General features: G+C 38.0%; 1 protein-coding gene across 1 annotated transcript; it reads left to right on the top strand.

Annotated features, from left to right (window-relative positions):
* Window positions 1-680: 680 nt before the first annotated feature.
* On the top strand, window positions 681-14,035 carry LOC140246556 (proton-coupled folate transporter-like). Its single transcript, XM_072325899.1, has 8 exons — window positions 681-1,107; window positions 2,514-3,019; window positions 3,491-3,671; window positions 3,960-4,091; window positions 6,308-6,391; window positions 7,268-7,424; window positions 12,125-12,250; window positions 13,858-14,035. The coding sequence occupies exons 1-8, from the start codon at window positions 681-683 to the stop codon at window positions 14,033-14,035; spliced, it is 1,791 nt and encodes a 596-aa protein (XP_072182000.1).
* Window positions 14,036-22,170: the final 8,135 nt, after the last annotated feature.

The following is a 22,170-nucleotide window of genomic DNA, read 5'->3' as shown; positions in this document are numbered from 1 at the left end:
GGACTAAGACAAAATTTGCAGGTGTTATGACGATTCCCGGGAAACGGGGGTTAAGGGGGATTGTAAGCATGCGGTCACTTATATCGATATTTTGGCGTGGGTATACCATGATAATGTATTCACACATACCAATAAGCAACTAAATGAATATAGCCCATTTGTAATGTTTCCAAGTAGGTAGAACATTTTTGAATGTTCATCTAAGAAAAGGATATTACACGTTCCAAGACGAGGTCGAGGGACTTATAACCTCCTGCAAAAGCATTCCCCCTCCTTGGGATGAACTATAATGCAGATGTTCGTCTCCACCCCTGTCTTTATCTGTAATGTATCCGAAAATTTATATTATGTTATGCCTATTATGATATGAATTATGGTATTTACGATCATTGATACAATACTGATACCTCACATCCAACTGGACCCTATGGATGACCAGCTTACAGTAGCTGAATATGGGCTATCCAGCCATCTTCTCTGATGATATGAAAAACAACAGTAAACACAGTTATTTGTTTGTATGATTGTTTGTTATTGGGGATTGGTTATGAATGTTCATTGAAACATGCGCTTTGAGATCTTATTTTTTTTCCTCTCTCTCTTTACACTTTGAGAGTTTCTGACTACTTTTTCTTTCCTCCATTCTCTTAAGCGCCGAGTTGGAATAGTTTCTGTGCGTCATGGCCAATCACGACAGCAATGTACATGTCAGGAAAGCGGTTGGTGGCGCTATTCACACTTCTTCAGAATGCCTCTCCGACAACTCGGCTGCTGCACCGACTCAACGCCTCATAAACAACTCTGAAGACAACGGAGAGGCTGTTGCCAAATGTGAACTGGAGAGGGCGAAATCACGTTTTATGACAATAGAGCTGCCTGTGACACTCGCATGTTTTTCGTACAGGCTGTTGGTCACCCTGGAAGCAGAGTACATTCACGCACGTGTCGCAGCAGACTACAACTTTTCGCTGACCCCCAACGCTTCCCAATCTACTTGTAACGGGAATGGAAATGTGAACGGGAGCTCTGGGAACATGGTAAACGAAGAAGTCCAGTCTGTGACGTCACTCTGGCTGCTGTACCTAGGGTTAGCAATGTTTGTTCCGAGTAAGTACATCGTAAGTAACAGGGACGGATCCAGGAATTCCGTAAGGGGGAGGGGGGGGGGGGGGGCAACAATATTTCTGGTGCAACTTTTTCTTTTTATTTCTTTTGTTTTAACAACAAATAAAGATGGGGCGCGCGCCCGGTGCGCCCCCCTCTGGATCCGCCACTATAAGTAATATAATTGGGCCTTATCTAACAAAAGTATCCTCGTCAATATTTCCATCGTTCCTCGGAGGAGGGAGGGGGGGCACTCTCATTGACGTTTTCGCTAGATATGAGTGCACAGCCATTCGTTATTGATGATTATTATTTTTCACTATCATTATTGTATACAGTTTAAGATTGTATGTGCAAAAGCGTTCAAACAGTTCGCCATGTATGGCAGGGAAAGTCATGTTTCCCTGAATCCTAAAATTATCGATTCTCAGTGTTTGATAACCACAGACGGTATTTTAAGGCTATCATTGTCTCTGCGCATTCACAGTACTGAACTAAACAAAAAAAAAAAATCACTGTCATTTTTGGCTAATGTCTCGACTGCCGAGGCAATTAATCCCCTCTATTTTTGTTTCGGTGGTGAAGGTATTACACTTGCGAACTGAATTCTTACACGCCTTAAAGGGGATGGCTAGTAACTGATCAGTGGGAATTGCTGGGGGATGATTGTTCCAATCCTTGTGGGATTCATTTAAGAGTACATTATATATCTATGGTAGTGTGAAAATTATTTGCTTCAGAACGGTCTCATATTCAAGTAATGTGCAGTTTAATGTTTCCAGGTTAGCGTGCCTGGTCAGTGACGGGACATTAATCTGCACATTACTTGAATATGAGACCGTTCTGAAGCAAATAATTTTCACACAACAGTAGATATATAATGTACTCTTAAATGAATCCCACAAGGACTGGAACAATCATCCCTCAGCATTCCCACTGATTCCCACTGATCGGTTACTAGCCATCCCCTTTAAGAATATCAAGTGTGTGCTCTCAGATACAATCCGTCATTTTAATTTTGTAAGTTGCGAGGATGAGTTTTTCTAACCAACAAGATCCAAGTAATGCGATAGTTCTTAATTGTTATGGGAGGGATCGCGAATGGAGGTTAGTGTACGTTTCATTTCTAGTTATGTACAAAAGGATTGATAAGGTTTGAGTTTCTTCAGTTTGTCTCCCTCTACAAATGAAAATTTGTTAAGATCGCAACTGCTGATCTGTAAATTAACAAACATGTCGGGAAAAAAAAAATTCCGACATGTTTGTTAATTAATTTACAGACTGAAACCTGAGCCTTCACCCCTCTGAATAATATCTTTCTTTCATTTAGGATTGATAAGGTTCACAGTGATTACGGTCATACAAATAAGATTAAGAAAATTAATCATCTGCCATGTCTTATTCGCCAGACTTATTCACAGCACTTTGGTTCGGTTTCATGGGAGACCGAGCAGGAAGAAAGCCTGCCCTCTTCGTTCCCGTCCTGGGTTTCTGGTGTCAGTCCATTGTGTATTTTGCCATCGTCCGCTTCCAACTCTCTCTCTACGTATTTTTCGCCGGGGACTTCATATCGGGCTTCTGCGGGTCTACCGCCCTCACGCAGTCGACGGCGGCAGCGTACATAACGGATGTGACGTCAGTGAAGTCGCGCACCTTTCGCGTAGTGGTACTAGAGACGGTCGCGTTTGTCGGCAGCGCGCTCGGGCAGATTTCGCTCGGTCTCTTGTTGCAGTTTGGCGGCCGAGGCGAAGGCGGCGAGCAATATAACGTCTTCCTTACGCCCTTAATTCTGGCATTCGCCACTTCTAGTGCATCCCTGATCTATATCATTTTCCCCCGGGTACTTATCGAGACTGTAGACAGACGGACGGCCACAGGCAGATCGCTCATGTCTGGTGTTGTCAATATGTTCCGGGTAAGTGTCGAACCTAAATTTATGTACAGAAATCCATTGCGAAACAAGATGTCCATAATTGAATATGTCTTGGCCTACACCAAACCTCTCTTTGCAAACTTTAACTCTAGTCAGCGCACATACTCAGCAATAAAACATGAGAACCTAAATAATGTTTGGTTAGGAAATAGATGAAAAAAAAAATAGAAACAACACAAAATTTCGGATAAACTTGATATACTGCATTATCAATGAACAATTTCTGCGGGTTGTCCCTTTTTAAAATAAACGGAAAAATGGAAAATGGATTTGGCAAGCTGCAGAATCCCATGCTTCATTGTGAAGACTTAGTATCTTATATTTGAGGTTTTATTCAAAGGTATAGCGTTGGTTCCCCAATTTCATTACGGTTTGCAGCTCTTTATTGTGGAGATTTTTCATACCGATGCATTACATAAACAGTCACTATAACTTTATGTCTTGACCGCCAAGGTGAACATCAACATGCGCAGATACAAGCTGGTTCTCTACATGGCTGTGATGGTGTGCGTCGCAGTCGCCTCAGCGAGTCTCTCGAACCTTATCGTCATCTACAGTATGGGGGCGCCCTTCTGCTTCACACCTCTTTTTGTGTCGTTTCTGCAAGTTACCTTGTACATCGTCAGCGCGATTGGTAAGAAAGCAAGAGGGGAAAAAAGAAGCTCCAACATAACTACTTAAACAAGTCGAAATCAATCCCACAACATTTCCAAAAAGGCTATCTTTTGGTGGTACGATCGGGCAGCTAAATATTATTCAAAATGAATTTGTACATTTCCTTTTATTGCGGGCCACTACACTTCTCTTTTTGGCCACCAAAGGAAGAAGTTAGTCTCGAGCCCTTTATAATATAGATGATAAACATTATACAAATAATTTCTTGATATGTAATGCATATCCTCCTTATCGTTTCCCCCAATAGGAATGATCGTTGGGGGTGCGGTCCTGCCACGCCTTCTGAGTGAAAACTGGGTCCTGCAGCTCAGCATCTGGAATATTCTACTGGTATACGTAATCGTCGGGTTTGCCCGAGACCAGACTGGTCTGTTTGTAGGTGAGATACAATATACACAGTCAACATTCGGGATACTCGTATTTCCTCAGGAAAGAGAAATGTTTCATTCACAAAATACACGCAAAATTTTTTAGATAACATTTTATTTTATTTATTTATTTTATTTTATTTATTGGTTCCTGCATTATATCAGTGCTCATGCAGATACATAAACATATATCATATACATTAATGGTACCATACATATAAATGGATATACATGAACATTAGTTGCTAACAAAATGAGTTTTTTCATTACCTTTAGAATATACAGCAATACATTTCTTCATTGCCTGTACATAAATGTCCAACAGAACAGTGATGCAATGAATAACGCAGAAGGGCTACAGCTTAAGCATTGCTTGATTTGCATGCAGCCCTCGTACATAATACATAACATATAGGAAAATAGGGGGAGGGATGACTTGCATAGAGATAGGATAGGAGAAAGGAGAGAGGAGAGGTCTGTCTGCTTTCAATATTACACAAAGTTAGAACACCTGGATCACTGAATAGCAAAGCATGGCAAAGTATTTTCTCACCGAGGTACAGGTGAACAGTTACAGATCATGGTCGGTTACATAACATTACGCAATTAATTCAGAACAACGATAATTCCACGAGGGAATTTCATATACAATACAATTGCAATGAAATTATAAGATCACTGATATCCAGAGAGCAGCATTGTCTTTACAGCTTTCTTGAAAAAATACATATACTTTAAAGTTCGAATTTCTGAAGGAAGAGAGTTCCAAATATCAGGTCCAGTGTGTCTGATAGATTTCAGAGCCATCACCGTTTTAGGATTTTGTAGATGAAATTTATCAGATTGTCTTGTGGGATAAGAATGTATATCCTTGTTTAAATGAAACAATGAGAAAAAAGAAGATGGCAACTGACCGTTATACAAACGAAACATAAAAAGTGAATTTTGCAAGTAATTAATATCATTTACCTTTAGTGTTTTTAATTCTACGAACAAAGGATCTGAATGGTCCCGATAACCTGAATTGGTGCATATACGTATAGCTTTCTTTTGCAGAAGCAATTCTGTAACTGTAATGGTTTTGATATTATAAGATGTATTTGATACATATCTAATATAATTAGAAACGTATCAAATACAGCTTATAATATAAATACCAGTTTGATTGATGTTATCTAAAAAGTTTAGCGTGTATATACACAGTATATATATATATATATATATATATATATATATATATATATATATATATAGGTATATATATTATGTACACATATAATATACGTGTATTATAGTCATGTATTGATTATGTATTTTGATATCTTGTAATTCTGCCCTTTAACACTGTTCGAAATACAATCAACTGAGTCTATGTCAAATCCAAAAGACCGAGAAAATACTTTGACGTACGGGACCTGCGACTTTGTAATACACAATAACATTATGATTCAAAACATTCTTATTCCCATCCGGCAGCGAATTTTTCCTCGTCTGAGCTTATCTTTTGACATGTGCGAGAAGCGAGACCGATTTTAGCCGAGGCTTAGTGTCACGAGAAATGGTGAAAACATACATACACACACACACACACGCACACACACACTAATTGAAAGATCTCTACTCATTATGTTTCTACGATCGATGATAGTTTTCATTTATGCTACTTTTATGCTTTGATGCGTAGAAGCAAACAAACAAATAAACAAACAACAAACAAACAAATACAAAACAAGAAAACCGACGAAATAATATGACTCCTAATGATTGAGAGTCCTTTGACTTGTCTATAATAAACCGTGATAGCTCTGAAAGGCATTATTTACCATTTGCAGATGAAACATAAACCCAGCTTTATTGCGCTAAAATAGCTCTAAATGTAAGTTGGGGATAGAAACATCCGATGTAAAAATTCAAATCAGTATAATCGATGTTGAGTATTGTTAAATATACAAAATGTGAACAATAGTTACAATAAAAAAAAAACAATTCTGGGCTAAACCGTCTTAAGTTATGGTTAAGTGGGAAAATAGTGATATCTCCTTACGTTTTAGTGTTTATTAATACAAATCTTTATCATTATAATGGTAGGATGTTGACATGTGTGATACAACTGACCTACACATATGCATCAAAATAATGTGATATCTCGAACATTTTTCAAATCACTGCTCCCAATGTAAAACAGTACCTTAAGGCCTAAGTGATTATATATTTAAATTCGTAATAGGTGTGGCCGTCTCAATCCTCTGTGCTTTATGCTTCCCTCTGGTAAGATCCCAGCTATCGAAACTGGCGGAGCCAAACGAGCGTGGTAAGTTTCTCCGCTTCGAGATTGGGTTTTTGATATAAGCATGTGTTCCGTGAGTCTACAACATTTTCATATTGTTATGTAGTTCATTCTTACAGGATACATTTTGAAGCTATACCACTTTTGACGTTCACAGTATTGCTTAATTTTGTTTGTTCATTCGTACGCACTCTATGATGTCGGGAGTTCGCTTCTTTTTGCTGCGGTACCTTAAGCGAGCCATAACGGATCATTATTATTTACCTGGGTGGACAGGTTGTGTGTGAGGGTGTGAATGGCCGAAAACCACTCACTTTGTAAATAATAATTATGGCAAACAATTACAATTTGTAATCATGAACTGTAAACTTTTTAGTCTTTCCATTGAAATAAAAACAGAAAGGCGAAATGAGTTGTAGCAATAATAAATGTGTCATAATACAGTACATCATGAAATATCACTGATATGTGCCGAAATACTAAACAAAATCTGTCACATATAACAATTAATAATCCCTTACGTAACTATAATAAATCCGTAGTGGTTATCATGAAATAATTTGAACTCCCGCTCCAGGAACAATCATGGGAGACAGCTGCATGCAGCGAAAGAAATCGAAATGCAATCAGTAATTGTCCCAGGGGCGGATCCAGGAATTCCGTAAAGGGGGGGCGCAACTAATATATTTCTGGTGCCACTTCCGTATTTCATTTCAATTTTTTATCGTTATTTCTTTTGTTTTTAACGAAAAATAAAGGGGGCGTACGCCGGTTGCGCCCCCCCCCCCCCCCTCCTGGATCAGCCACTGCTGTCCTCATCATAAACTCTCCAACTCCACATCAGTACTCCACTGACCCGGATGTACATGATAACACTCGATGATTATCTTCCGTTTTCAGGTCTGATGCTTGCCACGTCTGGCTGCATGAACAGTGCGGCCTACATCATCACGCCCCTCATGTCCCAGTATGTCTATTTGGCCACGGTCTTCTTCTACCCGCCCTTTGTCTTCTTTTTCCAGGCTGCTTTTCTTCTCCTACCAAGCCTGGCAACGGGGTAAAATCCTTCAACTCCATGAAATAAAATTCCATAGATGTAAAAAACAAGCAAACAAGCAGACTATCAAATAAATAAATAAATGAATAAATAAATAAATAAATACCCGCTACAACAAAAGGATCCTAAAGTCGCTGACGGGTTAGCCGAGAAAATCGAGTTTGAAGTCAGATCACCAAAATCTGTCAAAACGTTGGGATTTCTGCTTTAACATAATTTTGTAGTCTAATGTATCTTCTATCATCTGCCGAAATTTCGAAGCTAAATGATCAAAGGAAAGGCCTGAAAATAGCATTTTTTCTGGGCCATGCTCGGCTCACCCGTCAGCGACTTTAGGATCAAGTTCAAGTTCAATCATAGTTTATTTCCAATCAAAGAAAATCAAAACGTAATGCAAAGTATACATATCATAAAATGATATTGTCTACACTTTTACAAAAGGTTCATGTAATATACGAAATAAATTGCCTTTTGTTGTAGCGGGTCACATATATATAAATAAATAAATACGTAAATAAATGCATAAATGAATATACAGTACAAATATATAAAATTAATAAATAGATAAAGGAGACCAAACACAACTAACACAAAACCTGCTCCGAAATTACATTACAAATTTCGTTCTTCATTATAACACAAGAAAGAAGTCACGTTTTAACAATGTCTTGGCACAGTTGAAAAAAAAAATGATGTTTAAGTGGAAGGAAAATGGATTAACTATAGGGTAAGAATATTAAAACATTAGGAACTTAATGAACCTATAATTTGTGTTGATATCTAAATGGTTTGCACACTCTTGGCTACATGAGAATTCTGAAAAAAAAAAGTTGTTTTTTTTTTCTTTGAGAGTGGACGTGAAAGTAGACAATGTTGTTACCGTTCTTCACTTTCGAAAAATAATAAACAATCGTCACAATAAAAACAATGAACTCACTTAACTGTACTCTATGAAATTGCAAATAGAGTTTTAGATATATCCCCTGTTATTACAATAAATTGCCGACCTTATAAAAAAAAAGTCTTGTGCAACATAAAGCGAGGAGAATACCATTTTCCTTTCTATTTTGAAAACATACCGAAACTCGCCAAACTCGACTGATATGGCGTAACTGAATGGAATCAGCAAGCAAAAGCAGACTACATCTGGTAAAGACAATGCACTGTTTCCAAGGTGTAACTGCTTTCCTAGGCGAGTGTTTAGTATATATATATATATATATATATATATATATATGAGTATCTGAATATAAGAACGACCCAAGTCCATGGAAGACCATTTCGAGTAAACTTAAAAAAACTTCATATCTTTTTTATTTGTCAAATAATGTTCTATTTAACTGTGATGGGAAGGCAACATTGTATATACAAATTAGAACATATATTATCATGACAATTGACATTTACATTAATTGTGGAGAGACCCTTTTGTGTGATGGATTTGGGTCGTTCTTTGAATCATATGGACTTGGGTCGTTCCTTGATTCATATACATAATATTCTGCTATAGAGATGAGAGAAGGATGATAGAGGGCGCTATAATATGAATGTAAGAATGACCCAAGTCCTTCATTCTTACATTAATATAAGATTTAACTCATTCATTTCAGGCACTTCCGGGGGTAATTAGGATTTATCATTTATACACAAGATGAATCCGTGCATAAACTACAATTTCCCATGTCAAACTGGCCAAAAATTGGACTTCGGTCGTTCTTATATTCAGGTCTTCATATATATGAAGAGCTTGATTCCAAATGGCGTTAATCCATTGAAAAATAATTTACTGACAAACACAACATATTGTGTCAAGTTGTTATTCTCTTTGGATGTTCACTCTAAAAAGAAAGATCGACGGCAAGATGAAAAAAGGAGACGCCTTACAGTCTCATATCTGAGACTTCTCCACGGGCCAACCTTTTTTTAATATTGTCCAAAATTTCAACAGAGTCACAAGTTTACTGGTTACTTTATATTTTACCTTTGATTATTATCTCGATTTCACCTATGTGTCTATTTGTGTCATTGCTAAAAAAAAAAAAAAAAAAAAAAAAAAAACATGAAGCATTTCTGTTTACTGGAGCATGCACTTTATGAATTCACTCGTCCGTTCTTTCGTCTTATTCTTGCAGTGTACTCCAGGGTCTGGAAAGGAGACCATCTTCCCAAATTCTTCTGCATAGTGATTCCATCAATAGTCATTAATCTTACCTATAAAAAAAAAGAAAAAAATATATATACAGATTAAGAAGCAGTTAGCAGTTACTTATGTTTTTACGAATTCGTCCAGACACTTGCTATCAAGTATCGATACACAAACGCACTCACGCATAATCACAATGGAACAACGCGCTCACAGACCTGTAACTTGGGTTTCTATAGGGGTCAAAATTGGAAATAATGGACTAATGGACCTTTCCGATGGAGCGAAGCGATAGTATGGTACCGGTGCTGTATATGGTAGACCTACTAAAATGTTATTTTCGCGTACTGGATGGCGACTGAGGAGGTCACGGACATTTTCGCGTGTTCTTGAATTCGCGGTCCAACAATAAATCGCGAAATTCGTGAAAATTAAACCCTCGCAAAAAAAAAAAAAAAAAAGTATACGGGGGAAGCATGGCCGCATGTATGAATTTGGCTGGATGGGGGGGGGGGGGGGGGCAAGCAAGATAAGCGGTAGGAGGGGGTATCCTCCTGTCCCTCCAAGAAGTCTTTGTATATTAACATTTGAAATTCAGCGATCTGGTTTTTTCTCGGAAAAAAAAAATGAATGAAAGTGCCAAAGTTACTTCTCGAAATCTGCCTCTCTTTTCTCTCCTTTTTTTCACGAGAACTTGGCTCTCCAATTTCGACATTAAAAATAGCAAATATTTTGGTAATCAGCATGGAGGACCAACTACTGGAGCTGAATATGGGCGACCCAGCCATCTCCTCAGACGAGGAATGAAACAACTACACTGTAAAAAATCCTCTACTTTTGTTCGACGACAGTTTCCAATAATAAAGATCACTATCACGGTGGATTCAGAAACGTGAGGAACATAGCACACTCTTTCAAAACTTTTGATTTTGCAACACTTTTGGCTACTAAAGTGCCTGTGTCGCCCTCTTGTGGTGAGAACATTACGTTAGTTCATGACGTCACCGTGATGGAAGTGACGAGAAAAGACGTCGAAATACATTTCAAAAATCTTGATAATAGGTCTTAAAATAATAGGGTCCTACTAGGGGTAAATAACTGTTAGCACAGACTGGTAAGAATCACTCACGTCAAATTTACGTCTTGTAGTAGACTGTGTGCACCAGCACATGACGTAAAACAAGACGTTATATTCTGACGTCTTTCTGACATCTTATTGGTTTTAAATTTTGCGTTCTGCGTTCAAAACATCTTTATTATTTTATGTTTTTTACGTTTTTGACGTCTTTTTAGATCAAATTTCGACGTCTTTTTTAACGTCTTTTTGAAAACACGTCATATTCATATTTTAACGACAGTTTGCACCAACGCAAGACGTGAAATAAGACGTCATGCTTTGACGCTTTTTTTACGTCTTTTTGTCGCATTCCTTTGAACAAAAAAAAAAATCAACTGGTAAGTGTCTCACGTCATATTTACGACTAATATCATAGCGTACTTCTTAAGTAGATGTATAGTACACAACCAATGAAGATGTAAACAAGTCATCATATTGAATATGTAAATGACCTACTCTACACACCTTAGTATCCGAGATGCTATGTCTACGGCCTGGATACGTACAAAAAGATTGTAATGTTTGAAGGCATGGTTACTAAACTAGATTGCATTCTTATCAGGCCAGCTGAAATATGAAAATACATCCTGAACACTAGTTGAAGTTTGAATAATGAATATCACAGTAAAGCATACAATTTCTTACATAAAATAATTGTAAGTTTGAACTCAATATGAATACCTTATAGGTTAATGTATTTACTTGTTGCCAATAGCTTTTGCATATTATGTCATCTCTCATGAATATTCATGATCAATATAGAAACAAAACGTTTATCAACTTTTGACGACGTTATGACGTCTTTTTGACCAAAACACATGCATTTAGACAGGTAGAACTCATGTCATAAGGAAACAGGAAAGTTAAAATTTTACGACGAAATGAACTGGTAAATCTGTCACTTTTGACCAATACCGTGCTTAGAGCCCAAGTGGTATGAATTTGTTCAGTTTGATCTGTTTAAAGGGGCCGTGAAGCCCAAATCAACCTATTTTTGAGGTTTAGGCCAACTTTATGTAATGTTTTGTGCTGATTTCGCATTTTCAACTACTTTTTGATGATTCTGATGAATAAAAGAGTTATTTTGAGAGAAGATACAGCTCTGGGAACGCCCCCTGAAAAAATGTCAAAAACACGCCCACGGCGCGCGTAAGTCCTCATACGTCATCTCAAGAACGATGCGAGTTCGAGCGCTAGCCGGTAGCCGAGCAGACGCTACTCAGCTATATTATAGCACGTAGTTCTGTTAGCGGATAGCAACACAACTAGTGAGACCTCTAACTTGTTTAGCTATTCTTCTTATGAATAACCCTTGAGGCTTTAAATCGACAGTAGTATGGAAGAGAGCGCAAGTCACTCTTCCAGTTCAGATTCCGAACATCGACAGTCTTGCTGAATTTTATGACCAAATTCCAGTTATTCTGCCTACTCAACGTGCAGAAATAAGGCCCTACGGCTGCAGTTTGAGCCAGAGCTCGAAAATGAAGTGGAAAATGAAGGTGCAGTCGGAGGTGAAGACGAGAATGAGCCAGAAGACATTGAGAGGAGGCTGGGCAACAGAGATTGGTAAGTCAAAATGTTGATTTTCATTTAATTGAAATTCTACTGTTTTTTCTGTACCAAGGTAGTTCCCTAGATACCAATTTGCCCCTTACCCGTACTTTTGCGGCTTCGACGTGCATTACCCAATCGGCCTGGGGAGCTGTGCGCGCTTGCCATAGCCGTGCACAGTCACTGTCAGCCGAGCCTGGCCGCTCGGCAAGCTGGCCGCGCCATGCATGGCCGTACTATCGATGTATTCGGGGTACCGGGTTTAGCGTTGGCGTAGATTTATCGTTGTTTTTTTTTTTCATGAGCTGGCCTAGGAACTCGTAACTGAATGAGCAGAATTGAGATTTGTTTCGCTCAGCAATCACATTTGCATAAGCTATGATGTTGATTTATGGTAATGGGCTGGACTCTGTATAAAAAATAAACAACAACAACAAAACATTTTTTATTGTGGACTATAGCCAATAGGGAATTATGTATTTATCGGGCTCCCACCAGCTCAGCCCCGGCGGTTTCCCGATGCTGATGCATGTACAAACAACAGCTGCGCCTAATCTTGCAACGTGCAAGACGTGACTGCAGTGACTGCACAGTGACTGCACTGGGCTCATGCTGATGAATGATGATGTTTCATTTCATTAATTATCCCTGCTCTTATTATCTGATCATAAAACCTAGATCTGAAATTTATGTGCATTCTTACAATGAACAGAATTTTAATCAGGCATTTTTAGGGCTGCCAACTCTCATGCATTGAGCGTTGAGCCGTTTGATAGACTCACTCATTTTGGTCCTTTCTCACTCTTATTTCATTTGCATGCATTTCTATTGATCTCACTCATTTTGACTCCTGAATTATAGCATTGGCCTATGGGAGTCTCACTCTCAACTAGATAAGTTTCCAGTGTTGGCAACCCTGCATTTTATTGCTTGTCCTGAAAATCTTACCGCAGAATAGGCCCTACATGTAGCTGCATGTAGGCTACCTAGGTTCTAACATTGTTAGATCTATCTATAACGTTATTAGAGTTTAGACCTCACATAGGGCTAGGCCCCCCTATGTGGAAATTCTTTTCTTTTTCTTCAGCAATTGTAATATTGTTAATCAATGTTTACGTCAACTAAAGAGAAAAACTCTGATCATTCCAATTTCAGAGCAAAGTGTTAATTTTTTGTTTCATCTAGTACCATATCATCTAGTATTATGATTTTGTTTTTACTTCATTTAAATTCATTGATTTACATACATCTTTTTCTTCTAGGAGTATTTAATACTAGTGTATTTATACATGGGGGGGGGGGAGGATTGCAAATATTGGCCCTTGGTGCATGATAATGAATTTTGGCAAACTTGTAATATATTGCAAACAATGCCTCAATGACATAATATCTCGTGTACATTTCACACAAGAGGGATACTCAGTAGCTATACACACTTTTTTCAACCTTGCATAATAGCAGATGGGAACTCGGGAAAGAGGTCATATGTAATATGATACTGGAAGTGTTCCTAAAAATAGTTATTTTGAATCAAAAAAGTTATTTTTGTCACACATTTTTTATTTCAGAAAGCAAGCAATAATCCTCATTTCCTTGATCCCCCATTTCTGTCTTTTGTTCAGGTGCTCATGCAGTGGAGGATGTGTTGCCATGCCGACGGTCAAGGAGTCTGTGTGCTGCAAAGAAATCGCACGAGTGGTGGCAAAGATGGACTCTTTTGCTGGCGACGACTTGGATTGCATCACCATGCACCTAGGGTTCAAGACCATTTTTGCCTGGATGAATATGTATTACACTTAGAGACTGCGTACTATCAGTATACAAACAACAATATGATGAAGATGCCAGAGGTGATGCCACAGACAACAAGTAAGTGTTTTTATGTTTTTGTTATTATTTTTTGTGTGTTTTATAAGAATGTACTGTAGTTTAGATTTGAAATATGCTTGAATATACCCAAGTTTGTTTGTGTGTGTGTGTTTTGTTTTTTTTTTTTTTGTGCCAAACTTTTAGGCCAAAAAAGTGAAAACCCATTCACAAGAAATAGTGTATATAGGCCCTATGTTACATATGCAGCCTTTGACTGATATTTTCATGGATACAATGTACACAGATTTAGCATTGCTGTCTTGCTTAACATGTGAACAATTAAAAAATTATTGAATTAAGGGGAAGTTGTTAGGCCATTATCTAGCGTACGTTCACTACTGAGTATACATGTGTGGATTAAATGTATGCACGAGTACACATATGAGTAATTTGCACTGGCATAGCTGGGGTCACAGGACCGTGCCCCCTCCCCCCTTGATCGGGGAGAAAAAAAACAAAAAACAAAAACCTCTAATATGGACTTTCAGTGCGTGCCATTTCATGAACTGATATTCAAAACTCTCCCTACTGTAGGGGGTGTACCCCCTCTCACACCCTCTCCCACTCGGTCGCCTTGGCCCCCAAACCCCCCCCCCCCCCTCCCACCCCCACCCCAGTTGAAAATTCACCACAGTGGCAATATGAAAGCCTGGTGTACATGTAATATGTTCATGCACTATATATCTCTACAGTCATCTAGAATCACATAAAGGCATATTTCACACTAATTGCTAATCAATATCTTATGCATATTAAGGAAACATTGGGAAAGAAAAGGAAGCCATTTATCAAAGAAAATTTAACTTCTTTGATTTTTTAATTCTCTCCATTCTAAATTTCAAATTAAGTACATGTACTTTTTCTTTCCTTTCTGTACAGGAGAAACCGCCATGTTGCCTACCGACAGCTAAAGAAATGGCGTTGGAGAATTCCTTGGAAGATCTGTGCGGGTACCACTGCCTTCATCTGCGGTTAACATGATCAGCAAAACATTTCCATCTAAGGAGTAAAAGGGATTCCAGCTGTAAAACCCATAAAGAGACTGACATTTACAGATTTTGACCTTGACCTTTGACTGCTGACTTTTGACCACTGACCCCCAAAGTTTCTATAATCACTGCCAGTCAGTATACATTCACATATACTAACTTCAAGATACCTTAATTGAAGCATTTGCAAGAAATAGAGAAAATCTAGAAATTTCTACATTTCAACTTGACCTTTGACTTTTAATCTCAAGACCCATGTTGTCTGTTGAGAATCTTTATTTGGTAGTACATGCATACACTAACTTTCAAGAAAATACCTCCAGGCATTGCATAGATATGGGGGGGGATAGAGAAATTTTGAACATTTGACCTTGACCGTTTGACCTTGAGCATGTGCACCTGAATGTTGATAGGCAAAACTTTGCCCATGCACTCAGTTATATATTCCAAGTTTCATTAGGATTTATACCTTAAACTGTTAGTTACGCTGTCCACAAAATTCATTACAGACGGACGGACACGTGAACTGACGAACGGACAACTTGAAAACACACAATGCTTCCGCACTACTTCGTGGCAGAGGCATACCGGTAAACATCAATCAATCAATCAAGATAAATAAAATGTGTGATTACCCCAAGCACACAATCCTATCCCCAACTGAAGCCCTCTGTTTGATTTTTATATATGTTTCTGTGTTGAAAAAAAAAAAATAATCCATAGCACCATAATAGAACATAGTTTCTAAAAATAACAAGTGAAAATGTTCACTTTTGAAGGAATGAATATGAGAAAAGAGTGAATTCTGAGTGAAATTAGAGTCAAATCGGAGTTATCTCTGAGGTCACTCCACAAAAGTGGCAATACAAATTGTCACTCAAATTTCACTGTAAATTCATTTTTTTTTATTCAATCCTCCAAGAGTGCATATTTCTTGCTTGTTATTTTTTTAGAGAGTACATGTTCCATGAAACAAAATCATGCACAACCAATAGACACACACACACACACACACATATTACACAACAACAAAAAGGTTTCATTTTGTGCATTCAACAGTGGGAAAAAAAAATCACAACACAACTTCATAGTTTGGCAAGAGCTTCTCCATTATTCAAAAAGCTGCATGATCAAAGAACAGTTGGTACTCATCATATAACACATCAAAAGGAAATTTATATGAAAAATAATCCAAAAAGAAAAAAGCTACATTATGTAATTAAAGAAATCATATCAAACAAATATAGTATCTGAAAAGGACAAAAAACAAACTCATGGTCAAGAAAACTTCCATAACACAAACTGTGCTTGGTATTCTTTCATGTACACTGTACATGTTTTATCTAAAGCGCTCAACTAAATGCTATTACCTTAAATGCAACATTCTCTGACATGATCTCTTTTGCAATGAAGCTTTCATAAAATGTTGAGAAATTACTGCCCAATACTAACAAGAACTTTGTGCACAATTTACATGAAAGTAAAACTAGAAATAGATGTCAATGTACAGGAGCGGATCCATGAATTCCATAAAGGGGAGGCGCCATTCTAAATTAACCCCCTCCCCTTTTTGTTATATTTCTTTTGTTAAAAAAAAAGAATAAAGAGGGGTGTTGCGCCCCCTCTGGATTCGCCACTGATGAAGTTTGACAGTATGCTTCTCTGTGACTTTGATTTACAGTATCGCAGTTGACCTTGCCTAAATATAACTCCCATTTACATGTTATTGGCATTAACTGCATTATTGTCTTTGTTAAATCTCTTTATACAGCTTGTATGCGGAGTACTCCTTGTTTTATTGTACCGCTATTCTTTTTGGTGACCACAAAAAGTGCAAGGTTGTAAAAGTTGAAGGTGATTAGATATCTGCACAGTACTTCAATATACATCATCTCTTGACTGTGTGGTAATTGGCTCAACTGAAATAAAATATAAAAAAGAAAACTATATGGCTAATGCTTGGTCAGGTACAAACACAAAGGGTGTCTTGTACAAATAGCTACAGACCATCACAAACACCAACTTTGACCTTAACTACTAAAATGCTGTGGAAGTTATTGCTGTACAACGTTTTGATAAAACTTTGGTTAATATGGCATCACTTTGTCTGAAAAACACACAAAAAATAAGTCTTGCACACCTGCACCTTCATTTCATCACAAACACCAATTTTCATGTCAATTGTCAATCACCTGCCCGACTAATGTCACACTGATACCTATCACATACCCCTTCACACTATGTTTGGCGGGTGTATGATAATCTGACAGAGGAAGGAACTGAGTACACCTAGGAGTACTTTTATGATAATAATGTAAGACTATGCAATCCAAGCCACAAGTTAACCTCTTTCATGTTTGAATGACTGTATAGTGGACTCCCATTATATCAAAGTCCTTGGGACCCGCAGTTTTCTTTCGTTATATTGAAATTTTGTTATAACCGAACAAATAAACAATAAAAACACATAAAGTGGATAACGTTACGGCCCAAATTTTTACTTGGTTATAACTGGAATTTCGTTATAACCGTGTTTGTTCTAACGGGAGTGCATTTTACATCATATGACATACACTGTATATAATCTTGACATCCATATGATATATATATATAGATAATAATATGTGTGTCATAAGCTAAGTTATTGCTAGAACAGCCTCCCAAAGCATACAACATGATTATGAACATGATACAGTAAATGTACATGTATCACAGAAAACAGGGTCCAGAGTGAAACCATGAAAAAGTGTTCATGTTTTCATGATACAGTCCCTTCGTCTATAACTATGTGTCTAGCATACTTCTTGCATATGGATGAAAGGACTAGGAAGAAAGCCTATAGGATGGATAATCAGGTATCCAGACAGAAGTGGCTAGTATGCTGGCGAATGAGCTCATCCTTGGCCTGGTATGTGTACTGGCTGCTAAGGAATGGTGGGGCATCTTTCTTTTCCAGTTCACTTGCGCTGTAGTTGACACTCCAACGGGATACCTCTTCTATGAGGTCATGAACATAGGCTGCCATAAGAAAAGAAAATATCATAAAAAATGTGTATATATTTGTTTTAGAAATACATATCAACAAGCATGGTTCTATTAAAAAAGGAAAACCAATACATATACACACACACATATGATATATATATATATATATATATATATATATATATACACTAGGTGTTACAAAAAAAGCATTTCCTACTTTGGATCCTTAATAGTTCAAAAGTATGTATCAGATAACACTGACAGTGATATGTGCAATAGCTGATTAATGTACAATTTTTTTAGAGGTGCTTTAGAAATGATAGCATAAATCAGATTCAGTAAATTCAAGATTCATTTTGAAGTTAGATTTCAGATTCTGCTCTGTTTTCAACCCTCTGTACAAAATGTAAATTTTGCACAGGGGTCAGATGTGTATGGGAGTGTGTGGTTAACACCCTGACAATGGTCCTGAACAACGGTCAGGATTGGAATGGTCTATTACATATTCATGAGAAATTCCACTTTCACAGCTAGTCTTTATTCATCCTGAAATGTAGTGTATGCAAGCACATGAAAACATGTGCTGATTTTGTTCATCCGTGCATGCATGTTACTCTTTACCATGAATTCAGACTAACAGTAACAGTGCCTAGGGCAATCCATCATGAATTATTAATAAAGCATTCATGTGCCTTGGAGCAATAGTCGGGAAGCCTAGTGAGCAGAGCTCTGAAAAGGTGGTGTTCGTGGTATTCATGTCTATTGTTCAGGGTCATTGAAACACACTCACATACAAATGGCTCTTGTGTGTAAAGTTCAATTTTGTACAAAGGGTTAAAATTGACCAAAGCCTGGATATTTACTTTAAAACTAATCTCTGATTTAACGAAACTGATTAATGCTCTCATATTCAAATCACCTCCAACTAAATTGTAGACTATTCAGCTATTACTTATATCAATAAGAGTGGGATTTTTTTTTTCTTTTTTAACTAATATATGGTTGGGGGTAGGGCTGGTGGAGGGACATGGTGTGATTCTTTCAGCATAGCAGAAGAAACAATAACATTAAAGTGAGAGGTAAGGGAAGGTGATAACCAACAAGTGATCCCACTGAAGTTGACAAGCTAGATATGAAATATTACGTATTTCTTTTTTTTTCTTTTTTTTTTTGGGGGGGGGGGGAGGGAAGGGTGACTCAGAACCCCAAAGAACCATGCCTACATATTAAAACACATAAATAGACAAAAAGCAGGCCATTGAAGGACAAAGTACTTTCAGATTTTGAAGAAATGTGTTGAATTTGTATCGCAACAAATGAACAAAAGATACATCACAACATGGCAGAGTTATAATTTCAAGTAATCTAAATTTAATTTCCATACTTTCTTTATCCGTGTACACTATTATTTCTGGTCTGTGATCATTCTTTTCCTGTAGAGAGGGTAATGACAAAATTATATTCACTTACAGAATGAGACCTTTCCTTTGCATACCTTAACTTATGCTTTCTCAGGCTTATACTTGGGCTTGATGACTTTGTACCGCTTTTTCCCACTCTTGGTAGTCGCCTGCGGACAGTTGCTATCGGCATTGTAGTGGAGTGCAGCTAGTTGGAGTCTGAAGTAGAATTTGAAATCAATAAATCAATTTTAAAAGTCTCTGGTTTGAACAAATCCTTATATAGTATTGAATTCCTGAGGCTGGAGAGATTCCTGAGGGGGATCATGCTCATGGCTAGCAAGAAGCTCATCCAGCATCTGTAATGTGAAACAAGAAAAGTTCATGATTGTGCCTTTGATTTGGTCAATGGCATATGCCATGAATGCTCAAAATTGACAAATACTAGTAAATAAGAAACACAAATGTCATAAGAAAGCATATTTATAGAATATATGGTCAACTTCATTTAAAAAAAAAAATCCATAGGATACATGCCAAATCAGTTCCTTACAAAATGTTTGTAATTCTCACAACCTGCAGTTTTACAGCGTGGTTGAGCAATGATCTATAATCATAATAAGAAATTCTCATTTGTCAAGCTGACTGACAAGCACCTGATAATATACTCAGATGAATAAACCTAAACAGCCAAGAAACTATGGAATGAAATGTATAGGTTTTAACTCTCTCAAGTACTAACAGGTTCACATTTTCCACACTATCGTACAGTGGTACCGTATATATCCTGACAAAATATTATGCAGCTAAAATTTTTTTAGCTCGATAAAATGTCAGATTATGCATTTAACAAAATAGCTATGCCTCATCTAACACTCTCACGCAATCTTGATCGTGGGTAGAAGCATTCACAACTGTACCGTACCTATGGGGGGGGGGGGGCATTGTGCACTTCTGCCCCCTACGATTTTACAAGGATTTTTTTTTTCTGCTTCTCAGCTGATAATCGATATGGGAGGGAGAACATGTAACAGTTACTATGCAAAGCTACCCACCCAATTTCATCCTCCAAAATGTTGTGTCATGCACTATGTAGCTCCCCCCTCCCCCATAAGCTCTCTGGACTTGTACGACTTGAAACCCGGCAGTGGATCACTGGCAAAATTGTCAGTAACATCAGTTACTGATGCATTTTTTTTTCTTGCAGTTCTTTAGAAATGCAGATTTGGTGCAAAATTTATCATTCTATATATTAGCCACAGTAAGGCTACAATGTACCTTGTATACCGGTACCTTTAAACTATAGCTATATCAATTACAATTCAAAGGTATTTGCATTTTACCGGTACTACAGACTACAGAATGTTGTAAAAGCACTGTATAGTAACATCAGTTACGGTACAGTACCATGGTACCGGTACTGTGGAATTGCCCATATGGATAAATTGCAAATGAAGTCTGCATCTATTACACGTAGACACAAACCTACTGATATTGACCCATGGATGTGTCTGCATTTATGGTCCTGGCCCTTCTGCCTTGATGCGACTGAGTTGCAACTAGTTTATGTCACTGCCTTTCTTCACTTAGGACGAGCAAGTTCTTTGTCCATACAACTTTGACTTTGAATTTGAACTTTGTCTTGACTTTAGAACATAGGTGACCTATAAGGCTTTCTTTGACTTGAGTTACAGCCATACAGGTAGGTACCCCAAACCAGTATGCTCTTATTTTTTGGTATTTCATTTGTCACTGCAACGTGATTTATGACTGCAGTCACATCACACTCACACTCACACAGTCACAGAGCATAGCCAGCTACCGTGACATATTCGATTCACGAATGAAAACATAAAGAAAGACCCCACATTTTTACCGAATTTCTAATTTTGTAAGTAAATGCCGAACCTACAAAAACGCAATATCGGTCCCCTCGGCTTGTTCTGCGTGTGCGTCTTCACTAGATCTAGACGTGGTCTACTGGTATGTGCAAAGTCTATGGAGGTTGAAAGCAGTCACCGGCTATGACGAAATGAATGGCGGTGAATGGGGTGCACAGTGCAGTGGTGGACTACAGTACAGTATTTCACGGTAATGCCGAACGAACGTAGTCGTAACCCGTAACCGATAGTCATTATGGTACTCACTCTCATTTTCCTCCTCTTCTCAGCGGCTGGTTGTTGTTGCCACTCCTCTTCAACTCGGACGATTCGCCATGCTGCAGTGGCAGTTTAATTACAGGCAAAGCATCGGGCTTCAGCCTTCTGAAATTGGTTATGCAGCCCCTCTTCGAATGCATCCTCGGGACCGGGGAAGTGGGCGCTGCACACGTACACCAAACTTGAGCTGCTGGGCCCGTCCCAATCGGCCCTTGTCAGTTTTACTCGTGTGGTCCAGATTCTTCGTAGATTTTTATCGTTGGGAAAGGTGTGAATGCTTCGTGTACAGGGTGTAGCTAAGATCTCTTCAAACTATATTTTTGCAATCAAACGTTTAACAACCCGACGTCTTGCGAATAATCAACACACAACAGCGGGGTACACATACGCGATACGTGGGTAGGTATGGGCCGTGTGCGTATTAACGTGTAGCAGTGTCGTCTGCTACGAAAGCTTCGGTTCTTGAGATGACGTATTCGGTCACGTGACTCACATTTGTCGAAATTTCACTTTTTTAAGGGGCGGAGCTTAGG

Source organism: Diadema setosum, chromosome 3 (assembly GCF_964275005.1).
Source record: "Diadema setosum chromosome 3, eeDiaSeto1, whole genome shotgun sequence".
Classification (NCBI taxonomy): Eukaryota; Metazoa; Echinodermata; class Echinoidea; order Diadematoida; family Diadematidae; genus Diadema; species Diadema setosum.
Note: the sequence above shows the minus strand (reverse complement) of the source record. Positions and strands in the feature narration are given on the sequence as shown.

Excerpts from the sequence above, each read along its gene's own strand:
- LOC140246556 (XM_072325899.1), top strand. The coding sequence starts at position 681 with ATGGCCAATCACGACAGCAATGTACATGTCAGGAAAGCGGTTGGTGGC. Across the intron at positions 3,020-3,490 it reads GTGTTGTCAATATGTTCCGG|GTGAACATCAACATGCGCAG; the intron begins GTAAGTGTCGAA and ends TTGACCGCCAAG. Across the intron at positions 4,092-6,307 it reads CCAGACTGGTCTGTTTGTAG|GTGTGGCCGTCTCAATCCTC; the intron begins GTGAGATACAAT and ends AATTCGTAATAG.